A 22,933-nucleotide genomic window follows, 5' to 3' on the forward strand; every position below is an offset into this window, starting at 1 on the left:
ATCCACTGACCTGTCAGCAAGTGTCAATGTTGTATGGTCTATGGCCCAGATCGCTGTGACTGCCTGCCTACAGATTAACAGTATCCTAGAGCAGTAGTAGTTCCATCTTCAATAGCAGAGCTCATGCACAGTCTTTATGGTTTTCCTACCCCACCCTTCTCCTTTATTTTCTAAACATCCTAGCCACTGTCCTTCCTGTCAAGAATATTGTTCCCATCACCTCCGTAACTAAAATCTGACAATCGCACTCCCATTGCCCGCTATTACCTTCCTTGTGCTCAACTGAACTTCTTCACTTGTGTGGGGGAACCTCAACTCCTGCTGCTATGAATTCCTGATAATAAGAGGATTGTGGCAACCAAGTGCTGCCTGAGAACTTTTTGCCCACTCTGTTTAAAATCTCTTCTGGCCCAGTGGCACCACCACCCCCTCCGCTATCTTTTTGGCCTCAATACCGGCCAGGTAGGTTTTAAGCTGTGACACCACACACACCTCTTCGTGGGAAAAGTGAACTTCCTCGCCCTAACACCATTTTCATGCAGGTTCTGGAAGGATGATAAAAACTGCCTTGTTGGACAGTTGATGATCAGAGGGACAGCCTTCTGAGGACTCAGGCTGCATTCTGACAGAAAGTGTTAAACATTTTTGCTCAAATCCAAATTGAACTTGCATCAAGTTAGATGTACTGCAACATAGGGTTATTTTAGTTACAACAATTTTTCCGAAAGAACATTTTGTAAAAAAAAAGCAAGTTGATCGTTATACTGACCAGCATTATATAAGTGTTGAGATGCACTAGAGTACCTTTCCCAATTAAATTACATACGTTTATACATATCTCAATGATTGTATGCATTCAAAACTGAAGAAAATGGTGTGTGATCTGTCGTCTAATCTTAGAGTGATTAAAAACACCCAGAGTCTTTTTAAATAGAAAGATATTCCTCAACGTATTTCACAAAGGAAAAGGAAGCAGTTACTTGCTCCTGCAATGCTGAGTGAAAGGGTAAAAAGGTATTCTGGTTTCAACGGTTCCATTCTTTATGGCACAGTGGCTCACTGGTTAGCACTGCGGCCTCACAGCGCCAGGGACCCGGGGTCGATTCCAGCCTCAGGTAACTGTCTGTGTGGAGTTTGCACATTCTCCCTGTGTCTGCGTGGTTTCCTCCGGGTGCTCCAGTTTTCTCCCACAGTCCAAAGATGTGCAGGCTAGGTGGATTGGCCATGCTAAATTACCCGTAGTGTTTAGGAGTGTGTGGGTTGTAGGGGGATGGGTCTGGGTGGAATGCTCTGGGCAGGGGGGGGGGGTGCGGTGTGGACTTGTTGGGCTGGAAGGCCTGTTTCCACACTGTAGGGAATCTGAAAAAAAAATTCTTACAGCTAGTTCGTTAAACTTTATTTCAAACACTTAAGAACAGCCTATCTTAGCCGGGGCACATGTTCACCTCAAGATTGGCAGTTTTATGAGTTTATTAAATGATTGTTGTGTTTGCTTTTTCTTTGCAAGTATGTCATTTTTTTAAGAGCAGATTGATCATTTGAGGCAATGTAAGTTTTTTTTAATGGTATTTATAAATGTGTTTTTTTCAATATGTATTATGTTTGAATAACTGATCTTGGAGATTATCATGAGCTTATTAGTTTAATGTCAATTTTAAAAGACATTCTGAGGTCTGTTCACAGTGGATATTGGGTGAGTGTCTATAGCGAGAACATGAGGGGCATTGAGGCATGGGGTGCATGGTGAGGTGTTAAGCCTTAGGGGGCATTAGAATAACGTTGGGAGCTGAGCTCCTGTCACTGAGAACTAACAAAGATCTCCTAAACAGCCTGACTCCACGCTCACTCCACTCCTGCACTCATTCCATGCTTTTCTCATGGCTCACAAACCCAATCACTTCATGTCCATGTCGACGAACCAAAATGATGATGGGAATGAGATTAAGAGACATATTTTCATTTCAGAAACCAAAAAAGGCCACAACTCTAATTTTCCTGTTCCCACATGAAAATCTGGCCATGCATATCCCCATTTCAAAATGTACATTCAATGGTTTCAAAACTAAAATGCCTATTAATTAGCAGAAATTGGATGTGGCCAAATTACATATTTGGTAGTTTAGACAAGGGAACATGACCTCTGTGCGTCATTCCAATAAATTTCAACTTAGAAAATTCCAACTGCTGAAGAAGGAATTATGAAAATATGCTTTTGTGGTGATAAATGTTCCATGTGTTAGCATTGGGCACTCCACATCTATTGAGCTGAAAGCAGTACCATTTACTCTACTGGCTGTATCATTTTTCACAGAAATTATTTTAAATTTTACCGTAACTCCTCAAAAATGGTTAACAACAAGTGAAAATAATTTGTCAGCAATTAAAATGTATATGTTATGAATGTGGATAGTATATTTAGAACCATATTTTATTTGTTCCATCATCCCTACTATGTGTCACCAATCCCCAACAAAACTAGTCCATGTTTTTGGACAGAGACACCACTGACCGTACCTTGGAGATAGTAGGAACTGCAGATGCTGGAGAATCTGAGATAACAAAGCGTGAAGCTGGATGAACACAGCAGGCCAAGCAGCATCTCAGGAGCAGGAAGGCTGACGTTTCAGAATTTTTGAAGAAGGGTCTAGGCCTGAAACGTCAGCCTTCCTGCTCCTGTGATGCTGCTTGGCCTGCTGTGTTCATCCAGCTCTACACCTTGTTACCTCTATTATCACCGACCATACCTTTCTGCTTGGCTACAGAACAACTAAGTTTCATAACTGTGAGACTGTCTTATGATCTGTTAGAAATTAATATTTTTGCACTTATTGTCATAGAATCCCTACAGCATGGAAGCATGGCCTTCCGCCCATTGAGTCCATACCAATCTTCCAAAGAACATCCCACCCAGACCCACCCCTTCCCTATCCCTGTAACCTTGCATTTCCCACAGCTAATCCACCTAGCCTGCACCTTCCTGGATACTATGGGGCAATTTACCATGGCCAACCCACGTATTCCACACATCTTTGGGTTGTGGGAAGAACCAGAGCACCCAGAGGGAACCCATGCAGACACGGGCAGAATGTGCAAACTCCACACAGACAGTTGCCCACAGCTGGAATCAAACCCGTGTCCCTGGCACTGTGAGGCAGCAGTGCTAACCATTGAGTCACTGTGCCACCACTGTCTGCATGAATCTATTAACAGAAAAATTCAATGTTAACCAACATCTTTTATTTCAGTCCAGAACATTACCATATTAATTACGGTTCTAGCTACCTTGCAATGCACTCATAAAAATAAACTGATTTTCTATACATAAATATGCAACATGTACTCATTTGTGGAAAATACAAGTGCAGTCCATCTTCCAAATAAAAAAGCAGGCAGAGGGTAATGCATAAGAACTCACCAAGTTTATTCCGATTTGACAGTAGTGTAGCTGTACAGTGGAGTACATGAGGCAAGGCAGCCTGTATTAGTTCCCAACGAGTTATGCTTTGGATGGCCTCAGAGAGAGCAGGCGAGAGGCCATGCAACTTGCTCTCCACCAAAACACGTTCAAAGGACTAGAAACCAATAAAAAATAATTACAAATTAATACTTGCTTGTGGGAGATAGAATGGAAAACTTGTGAGTGTTCTGTAGGCGAAGCCTTGTGCTGAGTTTACAATTGCATTTCATTAAATCTTGCATTTCCACTCACTTTAATATGTAGAAACCTATCAATCTCTGTCTTGAACATACTCAATGATTGACATCCATAGATCTCTGTGGTAGAGATTTTAAAAGATTCATCATCCTCAGAGTGAAAAGAAATTCTCCTCATCCTCGCACTTCATTAAATTGGTGACTCCTGCTGCTACACACTCCAGTCAGAGAAAACATCCTCCTCCATCAAACACTTGCCCAATCTCTCACCAAAGTGGATGATAACCCAATTTTCCACATTACATTCATCTGCCATATTCTGGCCAAATCAATCCCCTGAAACCTCTGCATCTTCCTCACTGCTCATCTTCCAACTAGTTTTAGCATTCGTGAAAATATTAAATTTGGTCCCCTCATCCAAATCTTTGATGTAATTTGTCAATAGTTGGGGCTGAAGTGCTGCTCCTTGGGGTACGACACTGGTCACAGCCCACCAACTTGAGAATGACACATGTAGTGCCACGCGTAGCATGAAAATATTTTCTAAAAAAAATCACATCATAATTTATATGGTCTTCCAATACACAAATACTGCCAGCCCAGAGGAAGGGCAGTAGCCACACACTTCGGGGTCAATTTAAAATGAAAAAACAAAAAATCTGACAAATCTATCCTGGGATAAATTTAAATTAAGAATTAATTAAGAATTGAATTGAAGTATCTTGGAGCAATCATCATCAATTTTTGTTACTATCGAAACGACAAAAGCACATGGTATATTTCAGTCATTCAATAAATGTTGAATAATTCTCTTTCTAGTTTTAGGGAGAATGCTTATCATTAATAGCAAGGGAAAAGAGACCATAAAGATTTTTTAAAATATATGAATGCAAAATACTGTGGATACTAGAAATCTGACTCAAACATGAAGGAACTGTTGAAGAAACTCAACAGCATCTATGGAGAGGAAAGCAGAGTTAACATTTTGAGTCCAGTATTACTTCTTCATGAGGATTTCTTTTCATTTCGTATCAGGATGAGTCTGATTCTGCAAACCACATCTATTGACTATCCCTAACTACGGTGGTGATGGGGCCATCCTTGAAATGTTGCACGATGAGCATTCATGAGTACAGGCTAAGGCAATTCCATAACGATTGACGATTCCATAATTTTGGCTGAGACACTATGAAGAAACATTGCTGCTTGCCTATGTTAAGATAGCATGTCTCTTCAGTAGAACTTTAGATGAAAAGCACTGTTGCTTTTTGAAATTTTTTTTTAGGTTACGGTGCCTTGGAATTCTACAAAAGTAAGTTTGCAAATTTTACTGCAACACAACTTCTAAGCAGTAATGATTGAAGCTACTGTGAACTGGTCGTGAAAACTGAAATTTATGAGTTCAGTGATAAGAATGCATTACAGATATGAGAATTATAAGACTATTGTCCTTTGGGACAGAAATGAAAGGCAGTCATGTGATCTATTCAAAATTAACCTAACCACAGACCTTGGCTGTGAAAGATTAAACAAATCCACAGGTTGTTTTGCTGGAAAGAAAATGTTGATATTTGGAAACGGTGGTAGCAGCATTTGAACTTAGTGTGCTTTGACTGGTAGTCTCTAGTGTCCCTGGAAGGTGTTGAATATATGAGGTGTAACTACCCATTTACTTCCAATCAGCATTTTCTACCATGTTGCAAGGTTCATATAATTCACATTACAATGGTGATTGGCGTTGGGACGATGGGTTTTGAAAGGAGATATCCTTGAAGCTCATGGGCAAAAGCAGTCTCCCAGCTTCTGACAGCAGGAGAGAGCAGCTAATGGCTGAGAGTCCCTTCGGTTCACAATGTAGGAAATGCCACTGGGAGCTCATGCTTGAACTGCAAAGATCAAGTTCATGAGAATTGGAAATGGAGCTGGAAACGTATGGGGGAGAATCATTAGTAATACCCATTACTTCTGGGCAAGAAAATGTTCAGAAATAGACCCTCAGGAGCCAAGAATCACTTTGGACTCATTCTGAAAAAAGCAAAAGTTTGGTGTCAAAATACAGATGTGAACTGCAAGTTCTCGCCTACAAAAACAATGTTTAGTCAATTGTGCTTTTAATCTGTTTGTTTCAACAACGTTTTAAAACATGAAGTCTTGCTGTGGTCATCCTTACAGCTATTAACTGGGCATTTGTGGGATTTTTTTTAAGTTACCATCTTGACAGGAATTGCAAAAGGAATTGCAAACTTGTGAGCTAATGATAGTAATAGCACGTACTGAAAGCAGGTTCTCACCTAAAATGTGGGCCAGGTCTTAGAAATGGATAGAAATGCTTTATTGTTATGTCAGCAATTAAAGTAAACATTCAATATTAAAATAAGATAACGCACCACACAGGAAGCTTCATATTGTTTTCCCAGCTTTGGTCTCAGAAAGGCACTGTAAGATAACAAAATAAAAGGTACTGTTTAAACAGCAGTGCAACTTGCTTTAAACAATTTCAGGATTAAGCACATTCACAGCTTAATATGCAGTTCTATTTTCACATCATCTATTTAGTGCCTCCAAAATTACAGAAAACATAAATAACTTAATAGGAAAGAGTGCCTTTATCAGTATGACATTAAAAATATAAATTACAAACTTTAACATGCCTTTGTTTTCGTTATTTCTAACATTCTGATATATGTTGGTTTATAATGAAACTATTTTTTAATGAAAAGACCAAAGGCCAGTTTGAATGAGCGACCGTGAACGACAAAATTGATTTGATTAAAGTACACAACTGAACTGTGCCAAAAAAATCTCAAGCAAATGACAGCACTTCTGCAGATGGCAATTTAGTTCTCTTACAGCAGCAAGATAAAGGACACTTACTGGGTAGTTTTCGAATGCTTCAACAGAAAAATTCAACAGATCAGAAAAAAGGACTGGAAAACAAAGAAGAACATTACTCTTTACTTTTAGAACTATTTGAAGGCAGTGGTGCTCTTGCAGAGTCACAAAAAACCCAGGTCTGGTAGCAGCTGTTCCTTTTTTAAGCTAATTCCTTTATGATCTGCCTTCTCTGTTGAAGCACAGATGGTGAGTCAAACGAGCAAACAGATCAGCTGACAATGTCGTATGCTTATTTATCTGATCACAGCCATGTTGTTTCAACAAAGGACAAAAAGTTAAGAGGGACAGAAAATAATGAAACAGAAAAAAGAAGTTGGCAAAAGGAGGGATTTGGGTGGGAGGAGGCAGCGATAGAGGGGGAAAACTGATCGTTCTAAACGGGAATAAAAAATGTTGAAAAATGTTGAAAAAGCAAAGGTCACATCCAATTTCTGATCTGCAGCCAGAGTGCCATAAAATCTTGCACATGTATGGGAAATGAAACAGTGACTGTACAAAGACAAGGTTTGTGGAATGCACTCTGTTCCTTGATACTAAGAGGACGGCCAACGCATGTAGCATCTTACTATGCATGTCATCAAACTTCTCCTGTATGCTGCCCCATCACAAAGTCTTCAACACAGACCTCCGCAACAGAACTCATCTGAAACTACTGGTGAAATAGAAAACAAACCATCCTTGTCTCCTGACTTGGCTGCCATCCACAGTGGTGTTCAGGCCAGTCAGATCAGCCATCATACCAAGGAATGGCAGAACAGGCTTAATGTACTGAAAGCATGCTTCTACTCCTGTGAACTTTCATGCCTGCACGACATGCCATGTGCTGAGCCCAACTCTATACTTGCCTCAAAGATCCATGCCCATCTCGGTCTAGAATTTACCTACTTTGCCTGAAAGCAGTTTAGGGTGTGCTGAGAGCTGAGAAGGAGCATGAGGCAGGAAGAGCTATCTTTAATCTTCTCAATGAAATGGATACAATGCTACACAGTGCAACAGGCCCACAATACAGAAAGCCAATTATCCCACCTCCGCTGCAAGGCTTAGGAATGTAGGCATCCTTGTAGTCTATCAGTTGTAGTTTGCTCCCTGCACTGTGTGCTTCCTTGTCCAGGAGAGGGCAGGATATTAGTGATGGCGTCACACTGTGTTTGGGTGATGTACATGGGATAACCCAAAAGTTAGAGGTACATGGAGGCAGCATGAGTGTCAGGATTTTAGGACTGGTCGGTCTATGAGCATGGGTTGGAGTATCTGGAAATTACGTACAAGGCCAGGGTGCTAAGTGGGCAATAAGAGTGCAATGCATTCAGAGGTGTTTGAGTTGCAGTGAGCAGGAAATGCATTCGGTGCTTCTGAACAACATTGAGGGCATCGGACTTCTTATGGGGCTATTTCCAAGTCTTTGGGCAGAAACACCAGGAATTCATCTCCCCGGCCAACACTCTCACTCCCTTCTGAGGGTAGCCTCCTGACCCGATGTAAAAGCCTATTTTCTCTCCCTTTGCCCACCCCACAGAGTGGGGTCTCCAATGCTGCACTCATCAGGGTGAAAACCTCTCTCTCTGTGCCCAGTGTTTGATTTAGCAAGTTATTAACTTCCATTAACTCTACTTGATGCAGCTTCCCTTAAAGGAAGACAAGCAAAGTTGGTCTAACCAGCAAAGAAACATAGGCTGCTATTACTACTGCTATCAGCAAAATGCTGATCAACAAACTGTAACCTTGCCTGGTAAGTGTACAGACTAGTAATGTCAGAAGGCAGTCAGAGGCAGTGAGGGTGTTCAGCCCCACGAGAGTAGAAGACAGTGATCTCTGTCTGTGAGGGACAACAATGGATGAATGAATGAACAACTCAACTGGGCTCACTAAACAAACACAGTGCTTACAACAGCAGGTCAGAAGCGAGGAATACTGCAGCAAGTAACTCACCTCCTGATTCCTCAAATCCTGATCAGCATCTACATGGCACAAGTCAGGAGTGTGATGGAATACTCCTCACTTGCCCGGATGTGTGCAGCCCCAACAACATTCAAGAAGCTTGATACCATCCAGGACAAAGCAGCTCACTTGATTGGCACTATATCCACAAACATGCACTCCCTACACCATCACTGCTAAGTAGCAGCACTATGTACTATATACAAGATGCACTGCAGAAATTCACCTAGGATTCTCGGACAGCACCTTCCAAACCCACGACCACTTCCATCTAGAAGGGCAAGGGCAGCAGACGCAAAGGAAAACCACTACTTCCAAGTTCTCCTCCAAGCCACTCACCATTCCACCTTGGAAATATATCACTGTTCTTTCATTGTTGCTGGGTCAAAATCCTGAAATTCCCTCCCCAATGGCATTGTGAGTCAACCCACAGCAGGTGGACCGCAGCAGTTCAAGAAGGCCACTCATCACCATTTCTTCAACAGCAACTAGGGATGGACAATAAGTGCTGGCCTGCTAACAATCCCCACATCCCACAAAATGAACAATTTAGAAAAACCCTATGTTATAATCATAGTAATAATCTGGGAGTACCAAATGTGTTTGCTTCTCACTTATGGCCACAGTAAAAAGAACTATTCATATTCCATTTGATCATGTGATTTTATTATAAGACCTTCATATACTAAAGTGACTTCTAAAAAAGGATAAATTCCGATTTAAATTGGCTGTTGTGATCACTAGGCCAACAATTGAGACGAGCTTTGTTAACCCCACTGTGAGATTTTCAAAACCCATCTGCCCTGAAATTATCATCTCATCCAAAGTCAGTGAAACCAGACAACTAAGTCAGTATTGATGAATTTGCATCCTGTCTAATTTGCAAGTGTATAGTAATTTCACAGATTGGGAGTCAAAAGGCCTGCCCGCCAGTTAACCAGATTAGAAAAACAATGAGCAGACTCTGCAATTTCTAAATCTACGTCAACAGCTGTTTCTGGGCAACAGAAGCAGAGATGAGGAAGATTGATTTTTAAACTAGAACTGGAAGACACTCTCTCTGCTGAACCTATCTCACTCACTCGCTGTTTCGTAACACACACACACACACACACACACACACACACACACAAATGCAACTGAAAATGCAACCTGGAACAACCAGCCATTCACTGAGAATTCAAGTTTAGAAACCTTGCCATTGCTGAAGAGGCAAGTAACAGCTAAACAGTCTGAAACTGGGCTTAAAATTAACACAATGACTTTACTAATTGGGGCATGGAGTATACGCTTCCACACTGTAGGTCCTCTATGATTCTAAGGTGATGCTGAACTTGGCAGAAGACACTTTCCATCTACAGCTCGTGTACAGTTGTGGATGCCACATTATAGTAAGGATGTGAACAAATTGGAGACAGTGCAGAAACAGTTTACAAAAATGGTTCCAGTAATGAGGAACTTCAGGTTTGAGGATTGATTGAAGATCTTGGGACTGTTTCCTTGGAGAAAAGGAGGATAGGAGCAAATCTGACAGAGGTTTTGAAATCATGAGTAGGCTGGATACAGTGTTTAAGGAGAAACTGGTCCCGCTTGTAAAAGGATCATGAAGAAGACAGTGTAGATTAAAAGTGACCTGCAAAAGAAGCAAGGGTGAAGTGAGGATCAAATTTTTTAAAACTCAACAAGTAGTTAGGAAATTGAGTGCACCGTCTGGAGGCAGGTTCAACTGAGGCACTCAAGAGGGCATTGAATATTAAGGTAAAAAATAATGTGCAAGGGTATTGAATAAAGCAGGATATCGTCACTGATTAATGCTGCTCCTTGAACAAGTCAGTTTAAGAAGCACAAGCCAAATGGCCTTCTTCCCCACTGTAATACTTCTGCGATTCTGTGACCTCAAAGACTTGATCTTCATGATACAACCCTTTCTCTGACCAACGCTCTACTTTAACCTGTTTTAAATCCCATTAACTTTATTCAATGCAGATTCCCTTCAGGATATAGTTTCTACCTTTGTGCTTGCACTTCTTTTTAAGCTGACTACCTGGTCAGGGCATATATGTGATTTCACATTTTGATCACTTTTCTCTCAGGGTCAGTAAGCAATAAAGTTCCTCTTTTTTTCACCCAAGGATGCCTTTAAATGGCTCCTTCACTTTGAACAAAAAAACTGAAAGAGCCGCTTTTTTTGAAGAAAGGACACTTGCCCCAAAACGATAACAGTGCTTTCTCTCCACACATGCTGCCAGAGCGATTGAGTTTTTCAAGCAATTTCTGCTTTTGTTCCATAATTTTGACATTATTAACTAGGTTTTACATGAATTGTGACAGGTGTTTGCTGAAGAGCAAAGAAAAAAAATATTTGTTACAACTGAATGAGAGAGGTTTAAAGTTAGTCAATTCTTCCTGTTCACCTGGTTGCAATGCCATCTCCGACAGAAATGGCAGAGGCAAGGCACAGATTGAAAACACATGCCCAAAAAAATAGGGCAGATGAATTCTGTGCACACTGATTCCTGATTTGTACTTATAATACACAACAATGTTGTCATAGAGCTAGAGGACCATAGGGCTGTTACCTCATTACAGAGAGATGACTAGTGGTGATTTAACCTGAGCATCAGCATGCCTCAGGTGAGGAGAAAGGATGAGAAGGTGGGACTTTCATTGTGGCCTCAGCTGGTGCAGGAATTGACCCTGCACTATTGGCAGCACTCAGGCAATTAGTGGCTGGCTTATGCACGCTTCCTGGATTCATGCAAATATATAATAGTCAAATTTTAAAAAAAGAACTAAATCAAAGGCAATGTCTTCTCAATTTACTTTTTAATCCACTGAAGGTTATCTTATTGCAATTAGAGACTAAATTGTTACGGTTAGGAGGCTAAGCTACTCTTAAAAAAGTGGGTTTCCAAAGTCTGAGAATTTACCACAATGGTTTAATAGAGTTTTACAGCAACTCATCCACGCCAACCAGATATCCCGAATTAATCTAGTCCCATTTGCCAGCATTTGGTCCATGTCCCTCTAAATCCTTTCTATTCATGCACCCATCCAGATGCCTTTCAATTGTTGCAATTTTAATCATTTTAGCTTGTGCGAACACTGGTAAATCTTTAATTCGAACTGGTGTGTTCCTCTGATAATGGATTGCTATCAGGAAATGTAGATAGATAGATATGGAAATAGAAAAATAAGTTATTGAACTGATCATTCTTGCTTCCCAGAATGTGCTTGAGAATAGCATCAAAAAACGTACGACAGTCGATCACCCACCCATTGTTCTCAATTCTTTCCGAAAACTGGAAGAAAACAAATACCCAAGTCTTTTAAAAAAAAACTCCCCTTTCCCCCCACAACCTAACAAAACAAACAAGTATGGGGCTAGAACTTATGTTGATTGGGAGAATATTTTAACTTGAATTTAATTAACAGCTAAATATATCCATTATTACAAGCAGTTCAAAATAGACAGTAACAGATTCAGCATCAGTAGAAATATCTTATGCTCAGTAAACATGGTGGGTTTGTATCCAACATATTTTGAAAAAACACTGGCACTATAAATGCTGTTCCTTCATAAATTTCAACAGAAATCATTCTCACTCAATCAGCAAGACTTTCCACTATGAAGAAGAACTAGAAGGTACTAATGGGTTCTGCTTTTACCTGCATGATTATCCAACAATTCTCTTACTGTTTACAAACAATGCACCTCAATTTATACCTTGGTAGTTCAGAAACTGTGGTTTCATGTACATTAGACCATAAGGCATAGGTGCAGAGGTAGGCTATTCATCCCATCAAGTCTACTATTCAATGATCTGATAATTCTCAACTCCATTTCCCCCAGAACCCTTGATTCCATCACTGGATTAAATATTTGCATATCTCAGCCTTCAATAATCTTAATGACCAAGCCTTGACAGCCCTCTGTGGTTATAAATTTCATACAATCACAGCCATCTGAGAGAAGAAATTCCTCATCTTTCTTAAATGGGTGACTCCTCACATTCAGACTGGCTCTCCCAGTCCTTGACTGTCTGACAAGGGGAAGCAATCTCTCCACATCTATCCTGTCAAGCCCTCTAAGAATTTTACATGTTTTAATAAGGTTGTCTCTCATTCTTCTAAACTCCACTGCATAAACCTATTCAACTCCTCCTCCTCCTAAGAAAATCCTTCCATTCCCAGGGTCAACTTAATGAACCTGCTCTCAACTGCCTCCAGCACTAGTTTATCTTCCCTTAGATAAGAAAACCAAAGCTATTCACAATATTCTAGGATGTCACAAAACAAAACCGTGGATGCAAGCAATCAAAACAACACCAGAAATTGTTGGAGAAATACAGCTGATCTAGCAGTAGCTGTGGAGAGAAAGCAGAGTTAATGCTTCACGTCCAGTGACCTTTCTTCAGAGGCTGAAAATCGCCACTTTATCTCAATTGTCTGTATTGTATCAGTTAGCCAATTTCCACTGCTAAAATACTACCCCAACATGATGGGTGTTAGCTTACTAAGTTGCTTTATTTGTCTTTTGGAAACTCAAATATATCTGCTGTTCAAGTTTGTCTATCCTGTTTGTCAGCTCCTCAAAAAAGTCTAATGATTTGTCATGCATGATTTCTGCTTCATGAAACGAAGTTCGCTCTGATTATAGATAATGGGAACTGCAGATGCTGGAGAATCCAAGATAACAAAGTGTGGAGCTGGATGAACACAGCAGGCCAAACAGCATCTCAGGAGCACAAAAGCTGACGTTTCGGGCCTAGACCCTTCATGAGAAGGGTCTAGGCCCGAAACGTCAGCTTTTGTGCTCCTGAGATGCTGCTTGGCCTGCTGTGTTCATCCAGCTTCACACTTTGTTATCTTTGCTCTGGTTATGTTCTGTATTTCTAAATGCTTTGCTGTTAGATTCTTTGCAATACTCCGAACGTTTTCCCAATGACAGGCCTGCAGTTATCTTTTGGTTGGTTTCTCTCCCTTTTTGAACAAATGTATTACATTAGCACTTTTCAAAATCTCTGGGATATTTCTAGGATTTGAGGATTCCTGAAAGATTACTGCCAGTGCATCCAGTATCCTTGTAGCCACTTCCTCTAATATGCTATGATGCTACTCATCTGACTTACGAGTCTTCAGCACCATCAGTTTCTCTAGCATGTTTTCTCTTGTGATGTCTACTGTATTTATTTCAGCCCCACCACATTTTGGCCCTGCTTATTTAATATTGTTAGAATGCTGTTATTACTTTCTACCACAAAAAGTGATGCAAAATACTTATTCAACTCCTCTGCCATTTCCTGATTTCCCATTATTCTTTCCACAGCCTTATTTTCTGAAGGCCCTAATTCACTTGGCTTCTCTCTTTGTTTAATGTATCTAAAGAAGTTCTCACTGTCTGTTTTCATATTACTTCCTGGTGTGCCCTCACAGTTTCTTTTCTACCCCATGTTATTCGGTTATCTTTTGTTGACTTTTAAATTTATATTTTTCCCACGCCTCTGATAATCAATGTCACATTGTACATTTTTTCCTTTTCAATTTGATGCTATCTTTAACTACCTTGGTTAACCATGATCAATTTGTCCCTTTCCTTGAATCTCTCGTTCTTGCTGTCATGTAACTCTGTTGTGCATCATCAACTACCATTGTTCAAAAGCCATCTTTTCTGCTAAATCCCTTTCACATTCAACCCCCATTCCTTTGTATTTATGCTTAGTTAAGTTTGGCACAGTTGCTTCCGACCCAAGTTTGCCACACTCAAACTGAACGCTAAATTCTTTCAACTTAGGGTTACCATTCCCTGGGAAATATTTTACTCCAAGGTTGTTACAGAAACATTATGTAAAATAACCTGTGAACACTATGATTCAAACAACTGGCAGGCCTGTTGGATTCACAAAGCATTAGATGTAAATTAAAAAGTTGACCACAAACATCTTTCAAGACCTATAAACTGATTGCAAAACATGAATATTTTCCATCATATTTCATAATATCACTAACATAATTTGCACGAGTTGTCCAACTGTAATGGTTGTACTAGTGTATCCATTTCCAGAAATATTTCCTTAACAGTTTGGAATTATTGCACATCAAGGTCATCAGTAAATTGAAATGGTGAGGAGAGTAGAACATTGCAATGGGAGATTGCTGGAAACATAACATGTAACTGAGCAAATAGTATCCTTTTTATTTATGTTTTTGTGATGGAAGCATTCGATATCAGAAACACAGCAAAATAATTTCAAAGAAACAAATTCTTCAAAATAATTTGCCATTGTTTTTTCAATACTTCCTATACAGTGATAATTTGCAGCCCAGTTGATCATGTGACAATGTGATCACATAAAACTTGCTTACCATTTGCAAATTGTAATGCATTTACCTTAACTGAATATGTCAATATCATCTGCTCCAACTCCTGCCAGCTCTGTTGTCATTGCATGTCATGCTCCCCTATCTTGTGCCAAACTCACCCAGCCACTATAATTAGGCTATAACCACAGTGTGACATGTGTCACACAACCATGTCTAGATTGATCCCATTTTCTGCTGCCTCTGGAAGAGATTTCCCTTATATGTAAGATCTAATCATACAGTTGACATACTGATATTTTATTTTCTTGATGTTGCTTTTAAAAGTTCCTATTGTTCTTGGAATTTCAAGCTGCTTGTCTCCTGTCTTCAGTTATCACATTTCAGAAGCCTCTATTTTCTTCCACAGATCTTTACTTGTTTCCCAAATTTATGTGGAAAAGAAGAAAGTGGAGAGAATACAGAATCCTCAGATTGTTTTCTTCCTTCCTAGAGGCTTGTATTTATTTTCTCTTAGCACATTGTTCATCTTGCCATAACTACTTCCATCTATCTTATCCTTTTAACTTCTGCAAAGATTTGCCATCTTCTTCTGATTCTGCAATGAGCGTTATGCAGTCAGCACACCACCATTTGGCTACTTTCTCGCCTCCAGTTTTTAAGCCTAGATATAGATTGAATTTTCTGAATGTGATCAGCATACAATAATACTAAACCATTGACCATATTAGAAATTTGTTTTATATTAAAATAAAAAATTCTCAAGTCAAAGAAAAAATAGATTTACAAATAATCTTTAAATTAGAATTATTTGTGAGCTTTTTACAGCACTAACCACGATGAAAAGTAATGGGAATCTTTGATTTAACCAAAACATTTTTGTTATAAATAATTTGTAAAGTTTATGTGCAATTTTATAACACCGAAGAAATTATTAAAAAAAAGTTAAACCAAAACCAAATCTAATTAATCTCTTCCAGTTCTCACAATGGAACACTTTTCTGTATAAAAGATAATAGCCCAGATTCTGTTGTGATAATAACCACAAGGTTGGCAGTGTTCCCTACTGTTGCTGGTTATAACTACGATCAACTTCTGTGATATATAAATGCACATTTAAATGTAAAAATCTGCAAGTTGCTATCAGAGGTACTCTGGTCCCGTAAAGGTTGAACTGTTGCAGTCATCACAGATGCAATCCACATTGAAATATCGTTAAGGCTTGAAGCTGTGGTAATATCCCTGTACTTCTATATTGTCCCACACAGAAGATCAGTGACAAACACTTCAGTCAGTTGGAGCTGAATCTTTAAACAGTGTGGTAATTGCTAACTACAGTTGGATGTGCTATTTTATATATGAGGCAGTAAGACTTGTAAATAAATAAAACACTACAGTTTTAAAAAGAATTTATATCCAAATATAAAGCTGTCTTCTGTCATTTAAATTTCACCCTTAATCCCATGCTTATAACCCAGCCTTAGCTTTATATACAATCATTTAAATATAACTTGTATTTCACGCATTTTGGCCTGGTGCCTCTTGTTTAATGAAGAATCTTCAATCTGATTGATTGATCTGTCTTCCTATGTGTTACCTTTTCTCAGACTTAAACACATCTATTCAAGAAAAAGCTGGAATCAAACTGACGCAAGTAAAGAGGAAGTGTTCAATCTAGAATCTAGTGAAGCATTATGGGCAGATTTTCTTAAGAATAGCAATTCACATCCTTTTTGCTGATCACAATATTTAGACTATCTATAGTGTGCATCACAAGCCAACATTAACTCTCCCTTACTTTAGTTTGTGTTGCCTGCTCCATCTGCCTCAATTGTTTCAGCCTCGCTCCCATTTTCCCATTCAACTTGTTTCTCTCCCTCCCTCATTCTCTGTGTTGCTCTCTTACCTCTCACTCCCACTCCCATTTCAAATTTCTCCCTCTGTCTCCCCAGACTTTGTTTATTATTCATTTACCCCTCTTCTTCTAATATGTTCCCTCTCTCAGGTCACTTTGTTTGTTTTTCTCCCCCCTCCCAGCTTGTGTTTCTCTCCCCAATCTGTTTTTCCTTCTTGTTCCTTATCTGAGTGTATTTTGTATCTTCTTCCTCCCTCCCTCAGATTTGCATTCCCTGTTTGTTTCTCCAATCCCAGTATACCTTCCTCTGTTTCTGTCAATTCGTATTTCTCCACCCCTCTCCCTCCATTTTTGTATCTTTCACTCACTGTCCCTCCCCAGTTTGTGCTTCACATTCTTCACATCCACATTGGGGAGGTGGTAGCCTAGTAGTACTATGGCTGACTGATAATCCAGAGACCCAGATAACATTCTGAGGATCTAGGTTCAAATGCTGCCATGGCAGATGGTGGAATGTGAATTCAATAAAATATCTGGAATTAAGAATTGAATGACGGCCATGAATCCATCAACAATTGTCAGAAAAACCCATCTGGTCCATTAATATTGTTTAGGGAAGGAAACAGCCCTCCTTACCTTGGCTGGTCTATATGTGAATCCAGACCCACAGCAAAGTGGTTGACTTTTAACTGCCCTTTGGGCAATTAGGGATGGGCAATAAATGCTCCCTAGCCAGTGGCACCCTCATTCCATGAATGAATAAAGAACAAAAAAGGGTGGGGAATTGTTTCAGTCAGCTTGTCATACTCTCCTTACCAACTCTCTCTCACTGCTTCAATGACTTGGTGTCTTTCCCTTTCTCCTCTCCAGTTTATATTTCTCTCTCCCATCCCCTCTGTACCTCTCCCTTTCCTAATTTGTGTTGCTGCATGTTTTTTCTCTCCCTCACTTAGTTTATCTGCCTGGTCTCGGACATTTTAGAGATTTACATCAATACATGTAGCAATCAACAGAATCAACAACAAAACAACAAAACTCTTAATGTGGAGGGACTAACAAGGTTCAGACAACAGCGTTCAGCGTTACAGATATTCTGGTTAAGATGCTTATCTCTGAGATGTTCATGATTGTTTCCAATATACACTGTGTTTGAACCCACACACCATAGCAAATCAGCAAGGGAATTGAAAAGGTTAGTTAATCTCTATTTAATGATTCATCAATGGGCAAGATTTTAGCTCATTTAAAAATTATTGTCTTAGAGTTAAAATCAAGCCCCTTGATGTATTTTTAATTTGATGCAAGGATCTGTTAGGACCTGAAATGCATTTCCTGATGAAGGAGTTGACAGATTTGATAATAACATTCAAAGACCATAGGTCTTTCCTAGTTCTAACCTACACCCAATGGGCTGAATGGTCTCCTTCCAGGTTGTATTCACAGATGACAGGTATCAAATTGATAAAGATGCACTGTGAAAGGTCTCGAGTAACCATCAGCTCTTAATCCGTTGAACCCGGGGGTCGCGTCGGCCTTCGCTGCTGGTTCAATCCCGGGAGGTGCTGATGAAGAATAGGGAGGCCCCAGCGGGCTTCCCCGGGCTTTATTTATTCGCTGCCCGCGGCTGTCCTCACCTGGTCTGCCTCCACAGGAAGGTCTGGATGGGGAGAGGGATGCCCCGGCCGCACTCCCGCTCTGCATCCTCGGAGCTCTTGCGCTTCACCATGCCGCTGTGCAGCACGCCTCCCTTCGCTTGAAGCTGGGCGGCTGGAGCAGGCTCGGTGCCCTTCGGGCTTCAGCACCAGGGCAGGAGCGGACAGCGCCCGCCCGTCCTCCTGTCAATCAACCACCCCGGGGGCAGGACTGCTAAAGGTCACTCCACATCCGGCAATCTACTGTGACCTGGAGAGAAAGCAACCTGCGGTTTGCACAAATGCATTGAATGGTGTTCAGAACAACAAAAACAAACAACAAAAAAAAAAATCGGGAGTGAGCTGTGGCACTATGCAATTAAAAAAAAGCAAGACTCTCCACAGAATGACCATTCATGGATGTGCTTTTCCAATGCGTCACACAGTGAGATACGCAGCGCGCACAGATAATGAATACCATATAATGAGGTCGCCAGTTTGTAGCTGCTGACTTGATGGCATATTATTTCTACTGATGTGCAATAACATCTTTTTATTGTGATGCTGTTTTCCTTTTGTGTTTTCTTATTGAAGCCGGGCAAACTTAGAGTTCTGGAGGTATGCGAGCCCAAACGGAGGGTGGTGGGATGGGGGAAGGGGTTGGAAAGCAATATTCTATAAACATGCAGTTAACTATTAAGTAGACACCTGTGGTAATTAAATAACACAGCGAGTCAGATCATATAATTTGGTTTGTTTTACACCCATATCTAAAATTGTTGGGCAGCTCCTAAACTTTTTACAGTATTTGGAATGAAAGAGGGGACAGAATGATCACTGAAGTATTTTAGAGGGTAGATATCTCTCATTGCTTCAGATGACGATGCTAAGAAAATACTATAATATTATAGAGCGTGGTTCAATTTAGACCAAGGATGAAATACATCATGTTAGGTTTCATGTCATGGGGGTAGTGGCCAGTCTTTTTGGATTCAACTCTAATTTGCCCTGCAGTTGTATCATGATGTGTTCTACAGGTTGCTTAAAATAACTAAAATATATCAATTGGATCATGATGGAAAATACTGTACAAGGCCTAATTTACAATCCAGACTATCGCAGGGATGTAGCATGGAGAACAGGTAACATGCAGCGATTATAAAACTGTTACGTTCTGAAATCTGTCACAGTGATCCAGGTCAGCATCTATTAGGTAGGAATTGCAATTCAGGCATGTCCTGGTGTTGTGATCCTGCCTGCTGCCTGGCAGTGACCTGACTGCACAGTCTATTTCCATTGTGGCTGGGGTTAGGATGCCTTACACCTGAACCAGGGCAGAAATGGGAACAAAGAAGGATGGAAACTGAGAAGTACGGATTGGAAGGTCTGCCTCAGTGCTGGGATATCAACCCAGCTCTGTGCATGAGCGTAATGTACCTTAAAACATTAACCTCAACTCCCTCACCTACTCACATCTGTTTCCACCTTCCCACATACATTTTGCTCCAAATGCATCCTCTCCCCTCCCTCTCCCTCAGGTTATCTCAGCCTTATATCCACACATACCTCCAAAATACCTCATTCCACATTTACCACCATTTCTCCCATGTCCCCTTTACCCACCCAACCCATGCTTAAATTCACTATGGAGACAACTCAGCTGTCCGGTAATAAAATTGGGAAGTTCCAAAATGTCTGTGAAACTGTAAACATTGACATTCAGTGTGCATTTACATAGGGACTCATAAAGGATATTCAAACTTAAGTTCAGAGAAAAATTCATTAGATGGTTATAAAACAGTCACAGTACACAAATAGACAGAAACCTCTTTTCCACCAGAACAAAACTTTCAGTCTGCAGGACAATTATATCAACAACTGTTGAGTTGACCAGATTACTGGGGGTAGGAGCTCAGTTAAACTTTCATGATCAGATTCCATTGCATAATTATGACAGTAAAGTCTCCAGCGCTAAATACATTTATGTCTTTTAAGCAGTGGAACATGTAGCCATCTGTAGCATTATTTCGAAGTCCAAAGAAAAATAACTGATCTGCCAATCAATTTTAAGATCAAAGAACTGACACAGCAAAAGCTAACATACTCTAACACATCTAAAGACACGTCCACATTCAAAATGTTGGCACATATAGTGGACATTATCTTTTCTAAACAAAGCCCTATCAAAAATCATTGTATTAAGAACATATTAAACTCTTCTTCACCATTATATTAATATGAATTAGGCATCAGCATTTGAATTTACCCATCCCTAGGTTCCCATTTAGAGAAATTTCCCTTTTAGTTATTATGACGATTATGGTAATCAGATAGCATAAACAGCAACTCTTATCAAATTGGGTTTGACTCAATGAAAATTGTTGGGGGATGAGGTAAGGGCATTCTAAAATGAAACCTACTGCACTGGAGATATGTCTTCACCCACATATTTAAATATTTCCATCCCATGACGGAAGTGGGACAGAAATCCAGTGTTCAGTTCCAATTACCACCTCCTCTAACATGAATGAATGCATGAAAATTCACCCCAATCTTGTGCTCCAAACACGTGATTGCAAATTAATCACATTTCAAAGTGTGCTTGCATTTAAGTTCAACAAAAATACACTACAGCTGCCAAGGCAAAGGGGAGAATTAATAATGACTCTTCATTGAAGAGTTATCTGAAATCCCTGGAGAGAAAAAAAAGTATTTTTACAAATACTGCTCATTCTCAAATACTAAAATTAAAAAAAAAGACTGAAAGCTAAAAGTATTCAGTGGTTTAAACAGCACCTCTTCAGAAACAGAAACTATTTAGGTTTCTAAATAGAAAGTGGGACATAACACCAGCGCTTCATTGGAGGGTCACTGATGATGTTACCTAGAATGGTGACAAAACGTCTGAAAACTAACCTTCCAGCTCAGTGAGCAAACTCACATCCACAGAAACCATTATCATCTCTATGGATTGGGGCAAATCATAGATGAATAGCATTTTAAAAGGAACAGAACATGGAAATTGAGGATGTAACAAGCTATACTATTTTTGACTAATTTAATATTTTTACAAAATTCTTTGAGATTTGCAAAGGATATTCAATACAGATGAGTCGTGAAGCATTAATAGTTCAGATAAACGGCAAAGTGGTCTTAGCTTTAGCCAGTTGAACGAAAGCAGGCTTTCTTTCAATATACGAACAAATAAGATCATTGGACTGCAATAAATAACAATCCCTTTAGGTCATGGAATATTTGACTCAGGTAACAATAAGTGCCTAAATAGGATTAAAATTTATTGTGAGCCATACTCCAAAGCTGTGTTTTTTTTAAAATTGAAATTACGTACTTAGATAAATGTTATGTTTTGATAATCTGATAAGAAATGGAAATTCTAGTGGATCATTAAACTCTACCAGAGAGATTTGTCTTATTCAATACTTGTAAATTTTACCTGGTGGCCACATCATAACTCAATATTGTTGAGGCGTCAGGACTTGTAGTTTTCTGATACACAATCTTGATTGGCTAGTAAGTGGGCTGATTGGTAGATGTGCTAGTATGAAGTGCCGTTGCTGGTGTTTGAGATAACACATTGTGGAGCTGGAGGAACACAGCAGACCAGACAGCATCAGAGGAGCAGGAAAGCTGACATTTCGGGTTGGGACCCTTCGTCAGAAATGGGGGAAGGGGAAGGGGGCCCTGAAATTGAGAGATAGAGAGAGAGAGGAGGGGTGGGGCTGGGGTAGATGGGTGGGATGGTGATAGGTGAGTGCAGGTATGGTGTGGTGGGGATTGGTGAGTGAGGTGGGAGAAGATAAGTGGGAGAGAAAATGGTCAGGTCAGAGTAAAATTGTAAGTTGAGGTTGTGGATTCTGTGAACCTATCTAGGAAGGATTAATGCTATAGATGAAACAACATTTGGAAATATTTTTGTAACTGAAGGTGGATTCTGATCGGACGATATGATCTTGTCAACAAACCATATCCACCTACCTTGGAAAGGATGGTATAAAATTTGGTGTAAACAGTGATAGTGGTCTGTTTGGTCATCTTCTGAAGTGTACAATTAAAGAAACATGACTATCCACCTGGTGATCTTAAGTAAAACTGCTAGCAGCATGTTCGTCATTAACACGTGCAATAAATTTTGAATGAGTGTACTTAGTATTAACTGGTATCTAACCTTAGTGTTAATACTAGATTTAAAACCTTGAATGTTGTCTCATTAATTCTTATAAATCTTATATTCACAACTGTCAAGGTTAGAAGGGTGTGTCTTACAAAGGGAGTACTCACATGTACACTGGGGAAGAAGTAGAAAGCACTATGAAGTGTTTGGGAGATGGCTAAATACCAAATGCTAAATTTAAAAAAAATACATGCATGAAATGTGGTGAGTGAGCTTAAGGACAATAGGTAGAAAAGGAAGCACATTAAACTAGCAAGATAGAGCAGACACCAATGGCTGTAGAGTCTGATTAAAGAGAAAGAAATCATCACGAAACTAATCATCACATCAAAACTGTTCCACCCATTACCTTCTATTCATTCACAGAAATAAGAGCAAACCGACCCACATTGCCAGTTTGACTTAGAGTAAGCATATCTAGCATGTAGCCCCAGAGGTTGGTTCTGA

General features: G+C 39.9%; 1 protein-coding gene across 8 annotated transcripts in view; it reads right to left on the bottom strand.

The window, feature by feature from the left end:
* The window catches only part of LOC125454231 (protein unc-80 homolog), a 246,595-nt gene extending 227,916 nt beyond the window's left edge, over positions 1-18,679 (bottom strand). For 6 of the 8 annotated variants that reach the window (XM_048534790.2, XM_048534789.2, XM_048534786.2 and 3 more), the window contains exons 1-3: positions 18,298-18,678; positions 6,042-6,090; positions 3,416-3,572 (exon numbers count right to left, since the gene is read on the bottom strand). In XM_048534790.2, the coding sequence (XP_048390747.2) occupies positions 3,416-3,572; positions 6,042-6,090; positions 18,298-18,389 (298 nt within the window). In that variant the 5' untranslated portion in view covers positions 18,390-18,678. Of the gene's footprint in view, positions 1-3,415; positions 3,573-6,041; positions 6,091-18,297 lie in introns of all 8 variants that reach the window. The other 2 variants (XM_048534782.2, XM_048534788.2) reach the window with 1 other exon arrangement.
* Positions 18,680-22,933: the final 4,254 nt, after the last annotated feature.

This window comes from Stegostoma tigrinum, chromosome 7 (genome assembly GCF_030684315.1).
Source record: "Stegostoma tigrinum isolate sSteTig4 chromosome 7, sSteTig4.hap1, whole genome shotgun sequence".
Taxonomy (NCBI): Eukaryota; Metazoa; Chordata; class Chondrichthyes; order Orectolobiformes; family Stegostomatidae; genus Stegostoma; species Stegostoma tigrinum.